Genomic DNA, 19,346 nt, shown 5'->3' with positions numbered 1-19,346 from the left:
TACTGGAATAAGCCGGAATTTCTTCCTTATTTCATAGAAAGGATGCTTTTTTTGCACTTCATAGTTAATATTATGGCCTACCCTAAATTCTCCATATTCTATTCGATTTATTTTGAGAAGCCAAAAGTAAAAACTACTGATAAAAGTGGAACTTTTCTCCTAATTTCACTGGAAGGCTGCATTTTGGTACTTGATAATATTAAGGCCTACCCTAGATTGTGCATAATGGTTCGATCTATTTGGGCAACTAAGAAGTAAAAACTACTGGAAAAAGTCGGAATTTCTTCCTAATTTCACAGGATGGCTGCATTTTGGTATTTGATAGTTAATATTAAAGCCTACCCCAGATTGTGCACTATAAGGCGATTTATTTTTAAAAGTCAGAATTTAGGTAGCCTATAGGAAAATCCGGCCCTGATTACCCCCAACCTTGTTCTTGTAGTCGGAGGTTCATGATTATAACTAAGTACTATTCCTGAATTGAGACGAGTATTCCTACTTTTTCCACTGTTTTTTGAACATACCGGTTTAAAAAAGAACAACATCGTCTTTTACATCCAGCCATGCTCATGTAAACGGAATTTCGTGATTCAAAATCAGTTTTACTGAATCTAGACCACTCTTAAGACTTTTTCTACCATTTTTTAAAAATACAAGTTGAAAGAAAGGCAACCTCGTCTCTTACACCCAATTATCGAACGGCATCCAAGCTTGCTCTTCTATAAAGTTTTTGGTTATGAAAATTTAGTTCTTTTACTGAATTGAGGCGAGTATTCATACTTTTTCCACCGTGTTTAGAACTTTCAGGTTGAAAATGGGACGATGTCTTGTGTGTTACAATCAGTCCTGCTCTCGTAAATGGATGATCGTGTTTAAAACTAAGTATTTTTACTGAATTTAGGCCAGTATTCCTACCTTTTCCACTGTTTTTTGAACTTACAGGTTGAAACAAGGACCACCTCGTCTGTTATATTCAGCCCTGCTCTTGTAAAAGGGTTCGTGATTAAAAGTCAGTTCTTTCATGTAATCTAGGCTTACAATTCTACTTTTTCCGCTGTTTTTTGAACTCCTGCGTGAGAAGTAGGAGTTTTAATTTGTAACATCTTGCACTGCTCTTAATATCGGATTCTTGAAAAGGACTTAACTTTGTCAGTTTTCTTTCACATTTCCTATTAAAGTTAATTTTTCAAATTTCTTTTTAAAGAAAGAGCATATCTTCTTTTATAACTAATTTTTTTGAAATAAATACACAATTTCTATACGGAAACCAAAGAAACGTTTTAATGATGTAATTATAACGGGTACTGGAAAGATATTCTTTGCAAGCAAAACATGAAAAAAGGTAATTTTCCTGTTCTCATTTTTTTTTTTTTTTTTTCAAATAGTAAACTCACTACAGAGAGAATATGAAGGATAACAAAAAAAAAAATGCTTTATAAATAAATTATATTTACAAGAAATAATTTCAGTTTGGTTTTGTTGTGCGGTGTTGAAGCATGGTTATAAATGAAACATGTAACTGTATAGGTAATTATATTCAAAAAAAAATGTGACTTAGATATATCATCGGTATTATTTAGAATCCATCTGAATAACTTTTGAAATGTAATTGTGGTCTCTATATTCTCAATGCTTGTTGCCATACACATAATTTGCCTGTTGCTGACATCTGACAAATGTAGTCTTTTCTAGTAGTTCAGCCACGCCTGCGCAGCCGACGTAAGTACAAGCACTTCTCATACCGCCTAATAAATCTAGCACAGTATTATAAACAGGACCTCTATAAGGAACCTCCACAGTTTTACCTTCTGCACACCTGAGAAACAATAAGTAACTGAATTAGCCACTCAGTTGACCTTTCTTAATATTAAGTAGCATTACCGTACTAAATGGGTCTTTAATAACAATGTACTAAGGAAACATCAAATATGCGTTTTGTTCAAGTGATACTTTTGATTGAGGGATGTTGATTATTAAGTTACGTTCGGAGCTCTGGTATTGATCATTGCAATATAAAGCTAGAGGTCCTGCGATTTTCCATGTTTGAGATAAGTTGTTCAAACGGACAAATTAACATTTACAGGGACCATTCTTTCTGAACATTTCTTTTTTGGAGAAGTGAAAAGCTCTCAGAACTTGTATTTTCGGCGAAAACATGTAAAAATTTGACAAGATTGCAATGCCTAATCTCTACAAATAATAATACAAGATAAGAATTCTTGATTTAGTTACCTATAATCAGCAAGTCCGTTGTACCTTTTCATCATTGCCGTTTGAGAGGCCATACCGTAAAATAACTTCACCTTGGAACCATCAGATTTGATCACAGTCTCACCACCACATTCATCATGTCCTGCTAGCATTGCTCCAGTCATTACGAAATCTGCACCGGCTGCCAATGCTTTTACTATATCACCTGGGCATGTACATCCGCCGTCCTACAAAAAGATACTAATTACATATATTTCTTTGATTACTTTTTTCAAATATTAAATTACTTTAATTTTATTTCCCCATCTTATTTGAATTATTTAAAACTTTTTTTTGTCAAAAGTTTTAACAAGTAAAAATTTTCCTGTATACTTCATAGCTCAAAAATAACAAATTAACCTTTACATCATCAGTACCTTTATTTTAAAAACATTTTTCTATATCGAAGGTGAACAAATAAACTGCTCCACAAAAAAAGTGGCGCACTTTGAAATAAGCGTTTATTTTTTGTTTTATCACATTTTGGGGAAAGATTATTAGTTTTAATTGTTTTCATAAACTGTCAGGGAACAATTAATCGAATCAAGGTCCAAAGTTTCTTGGAAATAGAGAAGCAATGCCTCGTTTAATCCCCTTCGGTCTTTTTGTGTAAAGAACAACATGAACTTTACCTCAACAGTAAATAAATTTATTGACCTCTACAGTCGCGTTTCGACTTTTTTCAAGCTGAAAGCATTGTAAACTCTCAATTACAGCAGAGCAAGTGGCCTGTATTATTGCATTAGTTGAGGATGGACGGAGTCAGCGGTACGCAGCACGAACGTTAGGGTTGCCTGAGACCACCGTCCGTAGAGCCATCCATCGTTACCGGGAGACAGGCCTCTGCACTCGCAGACAAGGTTCGGGTCGACCAAGAGCCACAGAAGCACTAGATGACCGATTTATTAGAATTCACACTCTAAGAAATCGTACATCAACTGCTTCTTAAACAGCTCAAACACTGTTTACTGTTCGTGGAGTTTTAGTCAGTGCCGAAACCGTACGAAGAAGGTTCGCTGAAATGAATTTACGCTCTAGGAAGCAAGCCACAGGACCATTGCTCACCGTAGATCATCGGAGAGCCCGTCTAGAGTTCGCTAGGGAACACCGCAACTGGTCTGAGAACGATTGGAGAAACGTTCTCTCTTCAGACAAGTCCCGTTTTGCTCTCTATGCACCTGATGGGAGGCGACGGGTTTACCGAAGGCCTGGAAAGCGCTACGCTCCGTGCAATATTTCTGGTAGACTACCATTCTGAGGTGGTTCAGTGCTGGTGTGGGTTGGGATTTCTATGGAAGCTAAGACTGAGCTCCACGTGTTCAACAGGGCAATCTTGAATGCAGATTTGTATGTGAGGGAAATTTTGCAGCAATATGTGATACCCTATGCACCATTTATTGGGAGAATTTTATTTTTATGCAAGATAATGCCCGACCACACACTGCCGCCTGGGTTGTTCAATATCTCCACGATACTGGCATTCGTGTTCTGAGATGGCCAGCACGCAGCCCGGATTTAAATCCAATCGAACATCTTTGGGATGAGCTGGGTAGACGATTAAGATGGAGAAATAATCCTCCCAGGAGCTTAGAAGAGTTGCGAGGTGCTCTGGTGGTGATATGGGAGGAATTAACACAAGATTTCGTGAGAAATTTAATAAGGAGTATGCCGAGGAGGTTGGATGCAGTAATGCGAGCAATACATGTTACTAAAATTCTTTTTCTCTTTTTTAATCGGAAGAAATACATTTTTTTTTCAAACTCATATTTTGCTGAGAAGTACTTTTTTGTTAAATTAAAGGTTTTCATTACTTTTAGATCATTTTTTATTTTATTTTAACCCTCCCGTAACTTTATACTTCTTATATTTGCTAACTAAAATAAAATGTAGAATAAAAAAGTTACAGAGAAAAAAAAATAACGCATTTTTAAAGTGCGCCACTTTTTTTGTGGAGCAGTGTAGAATAGTAATGAGTTTGGCCAACAATGCCGTTTGATAATTCTTCTCCGTTTATGGAAATTATTACAGAATTATCAAAAAGGTGATCAAAGAGATAATTTTGAATAAAATTATTCGAATAATTCAGAACATCATATAATAAGAATGGGAATACTTGTGGAATAAAAGATTTTATATCTTTAAACTTAGAGTCACCAAGACAAAAAAAAAAAAGAAAGAGACTGGAAACGTGCAAATAATACAAAGTAAACAAAAACCATTGAGAGTAAACCCAGGAAAAACAGAAAATGTTACTGGATAAGAAGTTTCATCAAAGATAAGAAGATTTCATGAGGGGGCAATATAATCAAATTAAACGACGTAGTGGCAAAATACCCTGAAAAAACTTAAATTCATAGGAAGATTATTATTGAAACTTTAAAATAAATTTTCTCGAAGCAATAATGCAAATAAAAGTATTGAGAATATAATTAATAAATATATTGACAGGTTTATTCAGCATTGCGGGCCTAACCATAATGTCAAAAAATTGAAGAAACATGCAATAAGTTTTCATTTCTGAGCGACTGTACACATTCATTCAGACCATTCAAGAAATTCGCTCTTCCGGAGGCTCTATTTTATTCTCTGAATATGAATATCGTCGTTAATTACTGCTATAATGATATGACCTTGAATAATTCTAAAGTGGTATTTTAAAGGTTGGTCTAATCACCCCCATCTAATTTTCCAGGTAAAATATAACAATGATAAATTTACAAGAACACAGGCGATGTTTAAAAAAAATCGATGAAACTATTTTCGATGAAATAACAACAACAATAAATAAAAAATTGACTCTAGCCAAAGCAGCATTGACGAAAAATGAATATTTGTGCATAATTTTTCTTTTGGTCTAGGTCCCGCAAGGGCCCCTGGCTTTAATGATGAAATCAACTTCTTTCAGATCATATCCCTTGGATTGGTTTTGTAAAGAGAGTAACTATCAAGCCAAATTGCTACTTAAAAACCTATTGCTGTTCCTCCGTTCACAGTAAGCTCGCGGATGTAAAGTTCAAAGTCTGTGAGAGTGTACGGCAATGATGATAATTTTCAGCATGACTGAGTGTAGCAATGACGATATAAAAGCTCTTCAGCTATATCTGAGCCTGAGTTATTGCAGCACAGGCCAAGATTCTTGGCGAGTGGCTAGTCTAAGGAATTGGTTATAAAACTTTAATATATATAAGTCCTTTAGATCGCAGATTTACTAGAAATAAATGGAAGTTAAATTAGAGCAATATGATGGATTCAATGTCACATATCATTCAAAACAGTGTTTTCCTAAAACAATTCAACTACGCAATTTCGACAAGTAATGAAAGATAAAATATTTTATATAATTCATTTTAACCTTCGATATATTTTTAAGTTTTTATTAGTATTTTTCTAAAACAAGTACTTATTTAAATACTAACGGAAATTATGAGACCACCAACTCTGTGAGCAGCTTCAGCACATTCTAAAACTGCGCTTAACTGTGGATATCCAACACCAGTCTTGATCCTTGTAGTACACACAGACCCAGGACCTATTCCAACTTTTACCAGATCTGCTCCTGCATGGATTAATTCCTCCGTTATTTCAGGCGTTGCAACATTTCCTGCCTGGGCAAAAAATAAATAAACAGATTATTGCAAGTAATTTTTGCAATTACTTGATCATTAAAATTATGTTGTTCCAAAAAAAAATCCATAAGAGAGTGAGTATGTATTTTGGTAATGATAAACAGAAAGTAGAATCTCTAGTTTGATTCTGAGCATTAAATTGGCGCATTTATTCCTCAAGGATTTTCTGCAACCATTTAATAAGATTTCTGTAACAACCAATTTTACTAAAATAACTTCAGTTAGTACAATATAAACAGCCTCGATAGAAATATTTTCACTCTACCTCTTAAACTATTCCAATCTTTATACAAAGTATCATTACAATTTGTCATGCAAGCTGAATGGTTGCTGTAGGCTCCGCATAGTGACAGGTAAAAGAAATAGGAAAGCGATGTTTATTTTTATTGCGTGTTATAAAATAATATAAAAATTGCGAGAGGAGGGATGATTTATTAAAAGATTTCTTATTACAACCGTGCTTGCAACGAATAACTAGTTACATTGATTTTCTCATTTAGACTTAAATTATATGTTTTTGTCTGCAACATTTTCTCATCATGCAAATAAAAATATTTAGAACCTAAATAAATAAAACCATAATTGAATGTCTACCATGAATCTTTAATTTTGAATATTATATTAAATAACTTAACCCTAAAAATTGACAATAATCACTTACTATGATCACATGATTCGGATATGAATTTCTAACTTTAGTTACAAATTCCAAAAATTGGCTAGTATATCCATTTGCTACGTCCAAAGTAATAAAGTGGATTTCTTTAATTCTGTCTAATATTGCACATAACTTCGTGTAATCTTCCTCGGAGGAACCGGAAGTAGCTGTTACTCTTACCAAACTGTCTGGATATTGATTTGCAAAGTTTTCCCATTCGTCCAAAGAATAGAACTTGTGTATAGCTGTGAGCAGTCCTAGCTAAAAAGAACAGTTGTAAAAAAACACTTAAAAGTATTACAGCATTATTATTTAAAACTAACAAGAGAAAGTAAAAAGGTGTAGTCTAGATCTTTAAATGAGTTTATTATTGTGAAAATTCTTGTGAAAAGACTTATCAATTTTTTATTCCCCATTAATTTCATTTTTGTGCCAGTAAGTGAATTCCTCTTAGGTACCACGAAGGTACTTTGGAAGCAAAGCCTTCATTACAACCTGATTACCATCTCAATATTTTCTATAGTGAACAATTCTACGTACACCACGTCCTCTTTATAGGAATCAGTAAAATTGCACTAAAACATTGTTTACCAAATCTGTGTAATAAACATAATAATATCTCAAAGAGAAATAGTTTATGTGCAAGAGAGATTATTAGAAAAAAAAGTTGAAAGTTTGCCAAGGCTTCGGTAAAACGGGTCAAGAACAGCTTGTGTTAGGATATGTCATCTCATCACACTTTTTTCCTCTCATAACAGCAGCTGGAAGTTATGTTTCACCAACAAATTTTTTGTTTAATTTTCCAAAAATTAAGAAACAAAACAGTTTATAGAGATATATTAATTTTATATTTTCTCAAAAACTTGTTCTACTGTGATCCTACTGATTATTATTAATTGAAAGATTCAAATAGCTACTCCCAGTACAGCAAATGTGAGTCTATCTGGTGGTGAGCTAAAGTCTGTCTATGGGTAAACATTAAATAAATGGTTATTAATATTATCTGTTTCTGCAACTCTAGTGATGCGACTTAGGGGACATCATGTATGTACGTTTAGTTAGGCTCGTGTCCATCACTATCGCACTGGGATAGCATATAAGCTATCAGTAGGTTGGGACAGTTAAGCGGTCTTCCCATTGAAGGGGTGGGAAATAATATAAAACAGTGATTCTAAATAAATAATACAAATTGCACAATAATTGCTTTCAAAAAATAAACTAATTGTTTTGTTAGTGGAAATAAGTTTTAATTTGATAATGTAACAGGAGTTCTTGTAATCCTGGTGTTAGACAAAATGTATTCATTTTTGATAGAATATACTGTATGTAATGGTTCCCGAGAAAATAAATTGTTTTAATTTGAGTAATGATTATCATGAAAGCAATTTTGTAAATATTTTATCCATAGATTCATCTGAACACCTATATGCTATTTATTTTTATAAATAGTCAGCTGTTTAAAAAAGATAAAAATGTAATATTTCTTTTTTTTCTTTTTTATTTGTAATTCGCTTATTCCTGTTTATGTTGTAATAAAGACATGTTTTATTTTATATTTTTTTATCGTTTGCACCAAATTCAAAAGAGAAGTTAATAAAGCTTTTATCTTGTAAATATAAATAAAATGTAATAAACAAGAATTTATAATTTGTGACACTGAGAAGTTTGTAACCATTAATGATTGTAAGTATTAAACTGTACTAAGTAGAATCAGGTTTTCAAGAATATAAAAATCATCAAGATCCCTGAAGAAGTAGGAATGGTTGGTTAAAGAAGCAGAACATCTTCTCTTAGATTATTAATTTTAATTCTAAAAAGAGACGAGACGCGGAGAATGGGTTGGAGCCTCAATGCTCACAATATTTTTTTTTTTTTTCACTCTAAATTAAATAATTAAAATTCAGTACCTTACTTAACACCCTAGCCATCTCAAATGTGCCAATTGTATCCATATTAGAAGCAATTATTGGAACACCTTTATAATTTTTGCCAGAATGTTTAAATTTGTATTCAGCAGTCAGGTCTACCTAAAAAAAGAAAAAAAAAGTTCAAGCTAGTGCGTTAGAGTTCAGTAGAGAGTAAATAATCAGTTGGGAAGATAGAATAGGTTGGATTAGATCAGAACTCTCCAGTATTTCTAATAAATCAATACAAGCATTTGGCGATACACTTCTGCAAAAATATACTTGTTCAAAATTTACATAAATACTAATTTGTAGCTAGTAGATAACACTAATTAATGTTTTTAATATTCTCATTTATCTAATATCTAGTGTATCGAAATTGTCTTTCAGTTATTTAACCGACAAATTACATTCGAAATTAATTTGTACTAACAATTTTATAAAAGAATTTTTAACAAAATTTTGAGCATATAGAACGAATAAAACGCAATTGGAATGGATTATAATTACCAGAATTTGGGCGATAAATAGAAAGGGAGAGTGCATGGAAGATAGTATATAATAATGTAACACATTGGTACGGATACTATCTTACGTTCGTATAAAGGCAGTAGAAGTAATTAAGACGATATTCAAATTAGTCTTTTACAAAGTGAAGTGTCAAGTAATATAAACTTAAGCAATGAAGTAAGAGAAAGCCCCATATTTTTTAAAAATATGATTAACATATCTCTTCTAAGCTTTGACGTAGTGGCTGCATTACTTTAAAAATTATATAAGATATGAATTGTCAAGGACAAATATTTCAAAAATGAACGAATGCTTTTCAATTACCTTTCAATTATTCAATTATCTGTCACTAACTTCTAATTTCTTTTTCAACTGCATCTTTAAAATTAATACTACCTAATTAATATTTTTATAAAAAGTCTACGATTGAATACACAAATTGACAGGATTATAAGGGTTACAATTTAAAAACATTTTTCTCTCTTATTTTCACAATTAAAAAAAGCTTTCTGATTTCATCCCGAATTCGTATTAAAAGGTGGATATAACAAGATACTGGTCGAGTCCAGTATAAGTTTTCTGGTAATATCTCGTGAATTTAAATCAGATAAAATGTTTCCGGATCCCTTATTTCGAAATTCTACTCCTTGTTGAGAAAGAGAATCGGAACTGTTTCCCTTATTAATGATTTCTTAGACGGTCGTTTGATATCCAGCATTGACAATTATGATTCTGTCAGAAAAATAATTGGAATCCAACATTATGCGGTACACTGCTGATGATGGATAAATATCCGAAACTAGTCAGGGATACAATACAAGCAAGCTACGACGGTTAACATCAGCGATATAATGGACCTTTTGCGGTCAGTATTAATTAAAATATTAATATTTTTATTATTTTATATTACCGGTTAGTTCTCGTAGCACACGACTTGTGCACTGGAAATCTGCCAATGATCGTATCATTTTAAAAAAACTCATCTAATTTAAATAGTTACTTTAAAATGATCTATTATTATAATTTTTAACAAATATAAAAAATATATATTACAAAAAATAAAAATAAATAAAATCTTTAACATTATATGTTCGAGAAGTCTGCAAGCTAACCGAAGTTTTCATGTCTCATATTCCGATAGTTTCTAAATGTTAATTGATCTTAAACAATTTTAATTTTTCATTGGGTAATTTTCTCTTTTTTTACAAAAAAAAAAAAAAAATTTGTCCTAGCGAGGAGAACGTGTCAAGAATTTCCCATTATTTGATCAAATCTCCGTAATGGCACAAATCACAAAAAAAAAAAAAATACATTTAACTCATTAACTTCAATAATTGAAGGAAGTTTTCATTTAAAGTAGATTTAAAAAGTGTAACTCGCAATGCACTTTTTTATATTATCTTTTTCGAAAAATATTTTAACGCTTCTAAATTAATCCAAGTAAACTTGCCAAAGAAGAACTAAACCAAAGAAGAATGTGACAAAAATGGAGTGGATTATTATTTAAAGTGGTCCAATCTAATAATTAATAAATGTAATGTAATAATTTCAGCTTGAAATCATGGCGAATTTTCCATTAAATGTTTATAAAACTAAGAAAACATAATACTTTTTACTAGAACATTAATACTTAGGAATAAATTAGAACAAAACAGAAATTTAAAATATACATATATTTATAAAATAAATTTATAGAAAAAACAAATTCTGAATTCTCACCTCGGCTCTGGACTTCAGTGCACTCTTTTTAGGACATAAGAGTACATCCCTAAAGTCCAATTTGATGTCTTCCGTTATCTTCGGCATTTCGCCGTATTATTTTGGAAGACCCAGCAATAACCGTACCGACTGACTGCTTAACGACTGCTACTATAACCCACAAGTCTACACTTATTATAGATTTCTGTAACCTTGCCACATGGTCTAGCTTGCGCGCAGCCGCTAAGCGGGTTGCTCACTGCACAAACAAAAACAATAAGACTGATAATTCGTCAAAAATAGGAATGGCTAAACCTCCGCTTTGTATTATACAATTGCATCAGTTCTTTTAAAAAATAAACCAGTTTTTAAACATATGTTGTATCAGTTGAGAGTTCTATTTGATTAGTTGATATTCGGATTCTTTAAAATAGCACTTTTGTTAGAGGTATTGTAAAAAAATATATAAACAAACCAAAAAATAAACTTTAATAAAAATAAAATTGTCTCCTGGGCACTCTCAAAACTTTTGCATTTCCTCATGTAAATTTGGATTATTTAAATGAATTCCTCTCAATAGGTTGTGATTATGCCGAGCGTACGCTCTCATTTATCAAGAACTCTGGAGAAACAATCACCGGATTGAAATAAATACAAAACAAATAGTTTATCATGTAATCAAGGCTCTAAAGAACAAATATCATTGTAAAAACTCTGTAATGATCAGTTTATTATAAATGTAAACAATAAAAATAAGAATGAGTGAACTTTTACATGAATTTCTCTTTCCACAATTTAAAAAATAAATTTTCTGGAACTTTACACTAAAAACACAGGTGACTTCAGGAGTGACAGGTGTTCACTGTGGAGGACGTCATAGCTTCTCGAACCATACTTAAATAATTTATTTTTTGAGGAAAAAGTTTCAAACCAATGTGATAGATTGGGGTACATATGTACATTATGCCTAAGTTCAAATTAAGCCCTTTGTGCACTGCCTAGAAAATTACAGAAAACTCAAAATGCATACCTACATAGATGCAATTATGGTGAACTATAATTTTTTGTCTAATAGATGTAATTATGGTTAACAGTTCATACTCTTAAATATGATATTTCGTAGAAGCACACAAAATAGTGAAACTGTCTTTTATAGCAAAAAAAGAGAAGCGAAAAAACACCGGGAACTATCCAGGTAATTTTTACTAAGTGATATCCGAGCTCAGGAACTTTTTCATTAATTCTTACATCATTTTCATTAACTTAGATTATATCAACTTTAAGGATATTTTTTAGAACATTTTATGGTACTTAATTTATGTATTATTATTATTATTATTATTATTATTATTATTATTGTTATATAAATAACCTAATTCGGAGAATATAAGAATCTATTTATTAGTCCATTAAACAAAATAATATTCGAAAATCTGAAACATTTATGTATTCAAAAATCTGAACGAGTTCTAATTGCAGCTCACAAATATTTTAATTTCTTTTTTAATCACAAATGACAGTGAATTTCAAGAATACTACTCCTGAAACAAAGAAAAAGAAGATGTAACGATAGTAAAAAGAAGTAGTTGATGAATTTATTCATTATAAAAATTCATTACTTGAAAAAGCTAGCAAAACATTGAAGAGTAATAAGGGAAGGGATTAGCTATGAGGTTAGCATACTGGACTCCCACGCGGAGGTCCCGGTTTCGAATCCAGCAGCTAGCCCTTAGATTTTCTCTTCCTAGGAGCTTCTTACAGCTCACTGTCCGGTGATGGACAGTGTTGTCTGTAACGAGAGAACACTGTCCGGAGGCCGGCAGTGCACTGGAAAAAGCTCCGGGCGCTAATAACCTCAGCTGTTGATGCGCCAAAAAAAAAATAATAATAATAATAATAATTAGGGAAGGGATTAGCTATGCGGTTAGCGTATTGGATTCCCACGCGGAAGTTCCGGGTTCGAATCCAGCTGCTGACCCTTAGATTTTCTCTTCCTAGGAGCTACTTACAGCTCACTGGTGATGGATAGTGTTGTCTGTAACGAGAGAACACTGTCGCCGGCAGTGCACTGAAAAAAGCTCCGGGCGCCAATAACCTTAGATGTTGACGTGCCTTAAATCACTATAAAAAAATAATAATAATAATAAATTTGACAGGGAAGGGATTCAAAGCTACCTCAAATTCAAAGAAGGCCAGTAGGATGCATTAATCTTCGTCTTTCAGGAGCCCAGACCGTTCTTCATTCGGTGATAAGAATTTTGATGTTAGTAACGAGAAAGCACTGACCGAAGGCCGTCAGTGCTAAAGAATAGGCTTCGGGCACCAATGACTTCAAATGTTTATCGCTCTTTCAGATGTTGGAAAAAAGTGTGAAACTCCCCCACCCCTCCCCCCTGGTAGGCGTAATGAAATTTCTAAATTTCTAATATTTAAAAATTCGGTATAAGAAAAGTAACCATAAACAACAAAGTCAAGTATACAATTCAATTCCTAATTGACTTTAAAAAATACATAAAGAAATAAAATACATATTTATTACTAATAATAATAAGAATATAATTAATACCTGATGGATTAACTTTAATCTTGATTACATCTACCCATTTTGATTCGGAACCTTCAAATACATCCTACAAGGAAAAAAAGATATTGTTGAAAGAAGCGGGTATGATAACGTTTTTAAAAAACATATAGAACGATAAATAACCAACTTTTTTATTATTTTTTACACTAATAAAAAAATAGTTTATTTTCTATTAAAACAAAACGAAAATTGTTTATAATTACCCAAAATTTATAAGTTGTATTTGTATGAATTGATTTATATTCAAGTCCAAAACCCGACAGACGGATATCCATGACGTAATAAGTTTTTATTTTTATACATTAAAATGTCTTTTTGTAATTTGAATTTTTCAAGAAAACTTACCACTATTATTATTAAAAGTTTACATTAAACAAGTTATGAGATTGTATATTACTCTGAACTTATAATTTAGAGCGAAAAAATTATTGAAATAGCTATAGGACAATGTTTATGTAATCTACCCACAGAATTTAGGGGCAATCGTTAGAACCAGTTTCTATTCCTTAAACCTCAAAAAAATTGTAAGACGCTAAACTATGTAAGAAAGTAGTATTGTTTTATTAAAGTGCGTTTTGAAGTTGAGGTATTTTGAAGCCTAGCTGAATTAGTTATATCTTATATCTAATTGTTATGAGAATTAATGGCTCGATTGAGGTAGGGATTGCTAAATTTTGTTATCTTGTTATTAAATCTGCCTTAAATTGGATTCAGCGTTGTGATGTTCACAAAGATCCCCCGCTAGAACCCTGACCATTAGTGCTGTATCTTCTACTACAATAGTACCTTTCTCAGCTGCCTAGAAATAACCAAGGAAAACGTTTTCCTAGCACAAAAATTGTGAGAAATGCCTTTGAAAATTTATCTTCTATTTATAGCAGATTTAGCCACCATTTAAGCATTACCTTATACTATCCATATTAACACATCAACCATTAAATGCTAACAATTATCCTCAATCTCACAAAATATATATATATATATATATAACCTTTCTGTGGCTTTTTGTTTTTTTAAACTTTTGATAAAAAATATACAACAAAAATTCAGAACATGTGACGAAAAACAATTTATTAATTTGTGAAAGAGAGGGAATCCAAAAACATGCATTTCCAGCAAATTCAATTACGATTAACTTTGAATTTAAGCATAATTGTAAATAAAAAAAGTAATCAAAGAAACAATAGAAGTTTTTAGTAATTACAGACAAATAGAAGGCATGGCACCTCTTAGATTGTTGGATGAAAGTAAATTTTAATTGAAAGTTAGGAATTATTAATTCAGTATTTCTCAGAAACTCTTAATTTTTTAATATAAAGGTTTCAGATGTCAGTTTATACTTTCTCTTATTTAATACACCTCTTACCTTCACAATATATCCGGGAGGGTTATATAATCCTAACTCTGTAGCTGTTTTGTAAAAAATGGTTGGCATACCAGTACGTTTATTCAAGAATACAATGCCAAAAGAGAAATAACCCTTATTTTGAGGTAATATTGGTTTCCTCCATATTTCCAAACCTCTTCTCTGAAAACAAAAAGAGAAATAAGAAAATGGTTTTTAGTAAATAATATGCATCTATGTTGTTTACTATTTTTAGTAAGCATATTGATAAGCTCGTATATTTTTTAAATAATTACCAGAAAAAATAGATCTTTCATAACATGAAAGCTGATAGTTTCAATGGGTGCCCAGAAACAAGTTGGTTATACATATGTAAAAAGGGTTAAACCAAAGCAAATGTGAGCAGTTTGAGGAAGTGGAATTCTAAGAGGTTATCAAGTTTCAGCAACACTAGCGAATCAGCAAACTAGTTTATCACGAAGGTAATAAATAGTATCAGATACCTTTTTCTAAAAGCTCTTATTCAAAGAATATAGTGTTCGTGCCGCACAGAAATCAATATTACTAATTGCACCAAACATTGGGAGTAACAATATTTAAAACGCCGGGGCATTGTTACCGACCTTTATGTTATACATGGGCGTTTATGAGATAAATTTCAAAAAGAAGCACACAAAATCACCAAAGGCGCTAAAACGTTTGGGACACCCCGTTTATGTTGTAGGAGTTTATGGAATGGTTAATTACTAGTCACATACGTCTTTATAGATAAGAGGTTGGGAATTATGAGTGTGCTTAAAGGAAGCTTCAGGCGAAATTGCGACGAAGTCAATTTGAAATCTGTTTTACAACAGATTTTATTGAACGGCTATTACCAGGCCATTTGCAAAGCGAAAGTGTCGAAACTCTATCTGCGTTTTGTGTTTTCCGCAGTAAAATCACTAAGATTCTTGGTCTGCTCTCTGTAACATTAGAGGATTAGAGGAGGAATTGTAGAAATAATTTACACCAGAAAACGGTATCATACTAAACTACAAAGGTGAGTATGGCAAGCAATGAATTTATTAATTAATTGTGAAAATGTTAATTAATGACCTAACAGTAACTATAGGCACCTTATAAATTCTCCTTCCAGGAATACCCATCGGATCTTGATCAATAGAAATGGCAATTGCATTGACGAGAATATTCTTCATATCAGGCTTCATGTTTGCCAAATCTGCTGATATAAACAGCGGAGCCGCAAGTATGCACCAAATGGCCATGTGCGCTTTCGATTGATCGTAGCTAAGTCCGAAATTACCAATTACCAGCTGCAATTTCATTTTAAATGTACATAATTAATTACTTTTACTTTAAGAATTAGTATCATTCCAGTTTAATAAAGATACATAATTTTACTGGCTACTGTTGTTCATTCTTTTTGGTGACTGATTCATAGTTTCAATGGGATTGAAAAAATAACTGCCATTTCAGTCTAGTAAAATTTATGAACAGACAAGACAGAAGACACAACAACCCTGAAATGTAATAGTATTACTTTCTAAACTAGCCCTGAAGATGACCTAGTCCCTACGTCGAAAGCTCGGCAAAATAAATTTTACTAGACTGAAATGGCAGTTATTTTTTCAATCCCATTTACTGGCTACATTAATCCCTGAGTTTAAAGATTAAAAAATAGAAAGGAAGCAACTTTAGAAATAATTCCTACCATATCCGGATCATTCCAATGTCCAGGACCATGGTACGTCCCGATATAATTTTGATGTTCAGCAAAATAATCAACAACATCTACAACACTTGACCAAGAATCTTCAATATCATCGTAATTCCTCCACAGATTACAGTATTCTACAAGTTGAGTAAAATTAGGCTGAAAACACAAGTAAAATTAAAAATGTGGTTTGGTCCACAGTAATGGATTACATCGCTAACTTTATCCGGCGTACCACGCGTTTTTTGTTTTTTACAACGGTTTTAGAATTTCATCCATGCTGATCCAGAAAATGAAGTGAAGAAACAATTTTCTACATCAAACAGATGAATTATCTCATTTGATGGATGAAAATCCGAAACCTGAAGAAAAATTCGGACTGCGACACCCGCCCCTATTAGACCAGTATTGATACACCATACTGAAGAATTTAACAAAAAACAAACAAAAACAAAATTCTAAGAAATAATAAAAGGAATGAAACTGAAAATAATAAAATATTGAAAAAATTTACTTATATTATTTTACTTGCATGCTTTGCTCTTCTAAATAAGCAGGCCAACTGCAAGAATAAACTATTTTGCGTCCAGTTCTATTTAGATATCTTCCAAATTCTGGATAACCTAGGAATGCAAAGAAGTTGTAACAGAAGAAGGAAAATTAATCTGCTGTCCTGTTCACAATCATTATTGGCAAATATATTATTAAATGATTGTGTTTGTTAAATTAAAATCTTGCAATTCAAGTGAATATACTTCAAAGTGAAGAAAATACATTACATTGCAAACTGGTCTTATTTAATATATTTTTATTCTTCTCGTCCGAAATTTCATAATTATCCCAAATAAATATCATACCTAATGCTTTCTCTTCAGTATCAGAAAAGCAACCATCCAATTTGACAAAGTCAACTTCCCAACTAGCAAAAGTTTGGGCATCTCTTTGAAGATCATATTTTATTCCAGGAAAACCAGCGCACGTTTTTTCCCCAAAATTTCCATATATTCCAAATTTCAGACCCTTTGAATGTACCTATAAATAATTTGACCATCTGTAATGCTTTAACAGTATCGTAAAATTACTGCTAAATGAAATTCAGCTAAATTTCACTTTATTTACTTCTCCAAACAATTTTTTGTAATAAATTAGATATGGGATTAATTTGTTTAATACTATGGGCAACCAGAATTTAAGTATCTTAACTCCATGTTTGAAATACATTGAAAAATTTGAAAGAGGTAAAATAGGTAAAGGTAAAAAACTTTATTTTATATAGACTTGTTTGAAGAATGGAAATAATTAAAGATACCACAAAACAACAACTGATATTACTAAATCGATTTAAGTAGCTAAATGCATTAAAATTAAACATTAATAATATTCCATCAAACAGAATGTCCGGTACAAGTGGATTATATTCTCAAGATATTGCGCCTAATAGAACAAAACTCCAGCATTTTTGCTAACTTATTTTAAATAACTCAAAGACAGCAATGCGTAAAACTCAATATAATAGAAATTATAGGAAAGAAGCGAATCTCCTGAATTAATAGGTTTATGCAATTGACGACGAATACAAAATCCTTCAACTAGACCAAAAAAGCTGTCTCATTAATGAAATTTGAAATTAAAGACCTGTATTTCTATTAAACATTAATTACGTATTCTATTTCGAGAATAATTCTTTCATGCCTCTCTCTTTTTCCTTGAATTTCGTTTTCACACAAAGTTAGATCAGCGTTATCACTAATATTGTAAGTATGTGAGGATAGATGAATATGCTGTGTCACAAAGCATCTTAACTTAGCAGGACCACTTGCGTTTGTTTTCATAATATGAATATAAAACTACCCCTTTTTCTCTTTCGAAGTTTCTTTTTAAAATTAACAAAACCTTCTGCTCATAAAAAGATCAAATTACTTACGTATTTAACGAGATCTTTGATACCATTAGGGAATCTAGTTTCATTGGGAATTAAATATCCTTGCTCATCCCTTGAATTTGCAAGCCAACAATCGTCTAACACTAAATAATTATACCCATATTTTAAATACTCTTTTTGTAAAATATCAGCTGTTCTTCTTATTAAGCAGTCACTGAAATTTTGGGAAACAAATATTAAGTATAAAGAAGTTTAAACTAACTTTATCAGTAAACAATACCTGAATAACTTCTAGAATTTAATATGTGAAAATTTGAAAAAAATTCGTCTTACTAAACTAGATAAGTAAAAATTCTAATTTATTTATGTCGATTTTTTTCAGGGGGACTCGTGATAAGATTTTTACACATCTAACGATGTAGTTTACATTAGTTATTTTAAGCAACAGAAATCATATGGAATTTGTTCTAATTGAAAACAAATTTCGTATATTAGAATGAATTTAACTATTTTGACAATAAATTATTAGATTATTAGATAAATTATTATTATAAAATATCAGCCTAAAATATGACTCTCAAGGGTTCTACGTCGAAGAGAAATTTCAAGAAAAATTCAGTTTACTTTACGTAATGGTTTTTAAATAAACTATTCAGAAGGTAAGTAACATTTCATTATAACAATTAAATAACTGCATCGTAAAACCACTCCAAATGTAAGTATTGAAACTGTAAAGTGAAAGACAAGCAAATATATATATATATATGTATTTTACAAATGTACACTTATACAACGTAATTCCATTACCTTATGCACTCATCAGGAAAGTCTTCACAATTTACTGTGCACCTGTATCTCTGCCAGGTATTGAACCCCATCGGTGGAGTTAGGGCCAATCCATTTTCTAAGGAGGTGACACAATTCAAAATTAAAATAAAATACAAACTGATTTGAAAGAACATCTGTTTCTGTATTAAGGTAATGTATTGTGCCACTTTCAGTTATAGAGTATTCGTATTAATTTTTCTCGTGTTATTTTTATCATATAAAAATATTTTGTTTTTATTTCACTTGTTATAAATTTAACATGTATAAGTAACTAGTTGTTAAACATTCTTTAAATGAAAGATCTGTATGAGATTATACGAAAATTTCCAATAATTTAAGAGCTCTTG

The 19,346-nt window shown here is 31.6% G+C and overlaps 2 protein-coding genes across 5 annotated transcripts; both read right to left on the bottom strand.

Annotated features, from left to right (window-relative positions):
• Nucleotides 1–1,429: 1,429 nt before the first annotated feature.
• ras (Inosine-5'-monophosphate dehydrogenase ras) lies at nucleotides 1,430–10,899 on the bottom strand. Its single transcript, XM_074132198.1, has 6 exons — nucleotides 10,668–10,899; nucleotides 8,442–8,561; nucleotides 6,538–6,795; nucleotides 5,667–5,855; nucleotides 2,233–2,438; nucleotides 1,430–1,816 (listed from the first exon to the last, which is right to left on the bottom strand). The coding sequence occupies exons 1-6, from the start codon at nucleotides 10,752–10,754 to the stop codon at nucleotides 1,627–1,629; spliced, it is 1,050 nt and encodes a 349-aa protein (XP_073988299.1). The 5' UTR covers nucleotides 10,755–10,899; the 3' UTR covers nucleotides 1,430–1,626.
• Nucleotides 10,768–19,157, bottom strand: LOC141456302 (alpha-N-acetylgalactosaminidase-like). 4 transcript variants are annotated; one of them, XR_012459694.1, is made up of 10 exons: nucleotides 18,979–19,157; nucleotides 18,214–18,385; nucleotides 17,147–17,321; nucleotides 16,818–16,912; nucleotides 16,287–16,448; nucleotides 15,691–15,888; nucleotides 14,597–14,758; nucleotides 13,213–13,276; nucleotides 12,656–12,767; nucleotides 12,071–12,187 (listed from the first exon to the last, which is right to left on the bottom strand). XR_012459694.1 is itself a non-coding variant. In XM_074132194.1 (9 exons), exons 1-9 carry the CDS (start codon nucleotides 19,131–19,133, stop codon nucleotides 10,805–10,807), a joined length of 1,284 nt encoding a protein of 427 aa, XP_073988295.1. In that variant the 5' UTR covers nucleotides 19,134–19,157; the 3' UTR covers nucleotides 10,768–10,804. The 4 variants fall into 4 exon arrangements, 3 of the variants coding, with proteins under 3 accessions (XP_073988295.1, XP_073988297.1, XP_073988296.1); XM_074132194.1 differs by lacking the exons at nucleotides 12,071–12,187; nucleotides 12,656–12,767 and adding an exon at nucleotides 10,768–10,905; XM_074132196.1 differs by lacking the exons at nucleotides 12,071–12,187; nucleotides 12,656–12,767 and adding an exon at nucleotides 11,394–11,644.
• Between the last annotated feature and the right edge of the window lie 189 nt (nucleotides 19,158–19,346).

This window comes from Rhodnius prolixus, unplaced genomic scaffold (genome assembly GCF_049639745.1).
Source record: "Rhodnius prolixus isolate KJV_2025 unplaced genomic scaffold, Rpr scaffold_4, whole genome shotgun sequence".
NCBI lineage: Eukaryota > Metazoa > Arthropoda > Insecta > Hemiptera > Reduviidae > Rhodnius > Rhodnius prolixus.
This window is presented reverse-complemented; position numbering and strand designations above follow the sequence as displayed.

Coding starts and splice junctions, on each gene's coding strand:
- ras (XM_074132198.1), bottom strand. CDS start 10,754: ATGCCGAAGATAACGGAAGACATCAAATTGGACTTTAGGGATGTACTC. Junction 8,562..10,667: donor CACTGAAGTCCAGAGCCGAG/GTGAGAATTCAG, acceptor TTCTTTTTTTAG/GTAGACCTGACTGCTGAATA. Junction 2,439..5,666: donor TTGGTGGTCTCATAATTTCC/GTTAGTATTTAA, acceptor ATCTTTTTGTAG/GACGGCGGATGTACATGCCC.
- LOC141456302 (XM_074132194.1), bottom strand. CDS start 19,133: ATGTTCTTTCAAATCAGTTTGTATTTTATTTTAATTTTGAATTGTGTC. Junction 16,913..17,146: donor TACTGAAGAGAAAGCATTAG/GTATGATATTTA, acceptor TTGCATTCCTAG/GTTATCCAGAATTTGGAAGA. Junction 10,906..13,212: donor GATTAAAGTTAATCCATCAG/GTATTAATTATA, acceptor TTGTTTGTGCAG/TGAGCAACCCGCTTAGCGGC.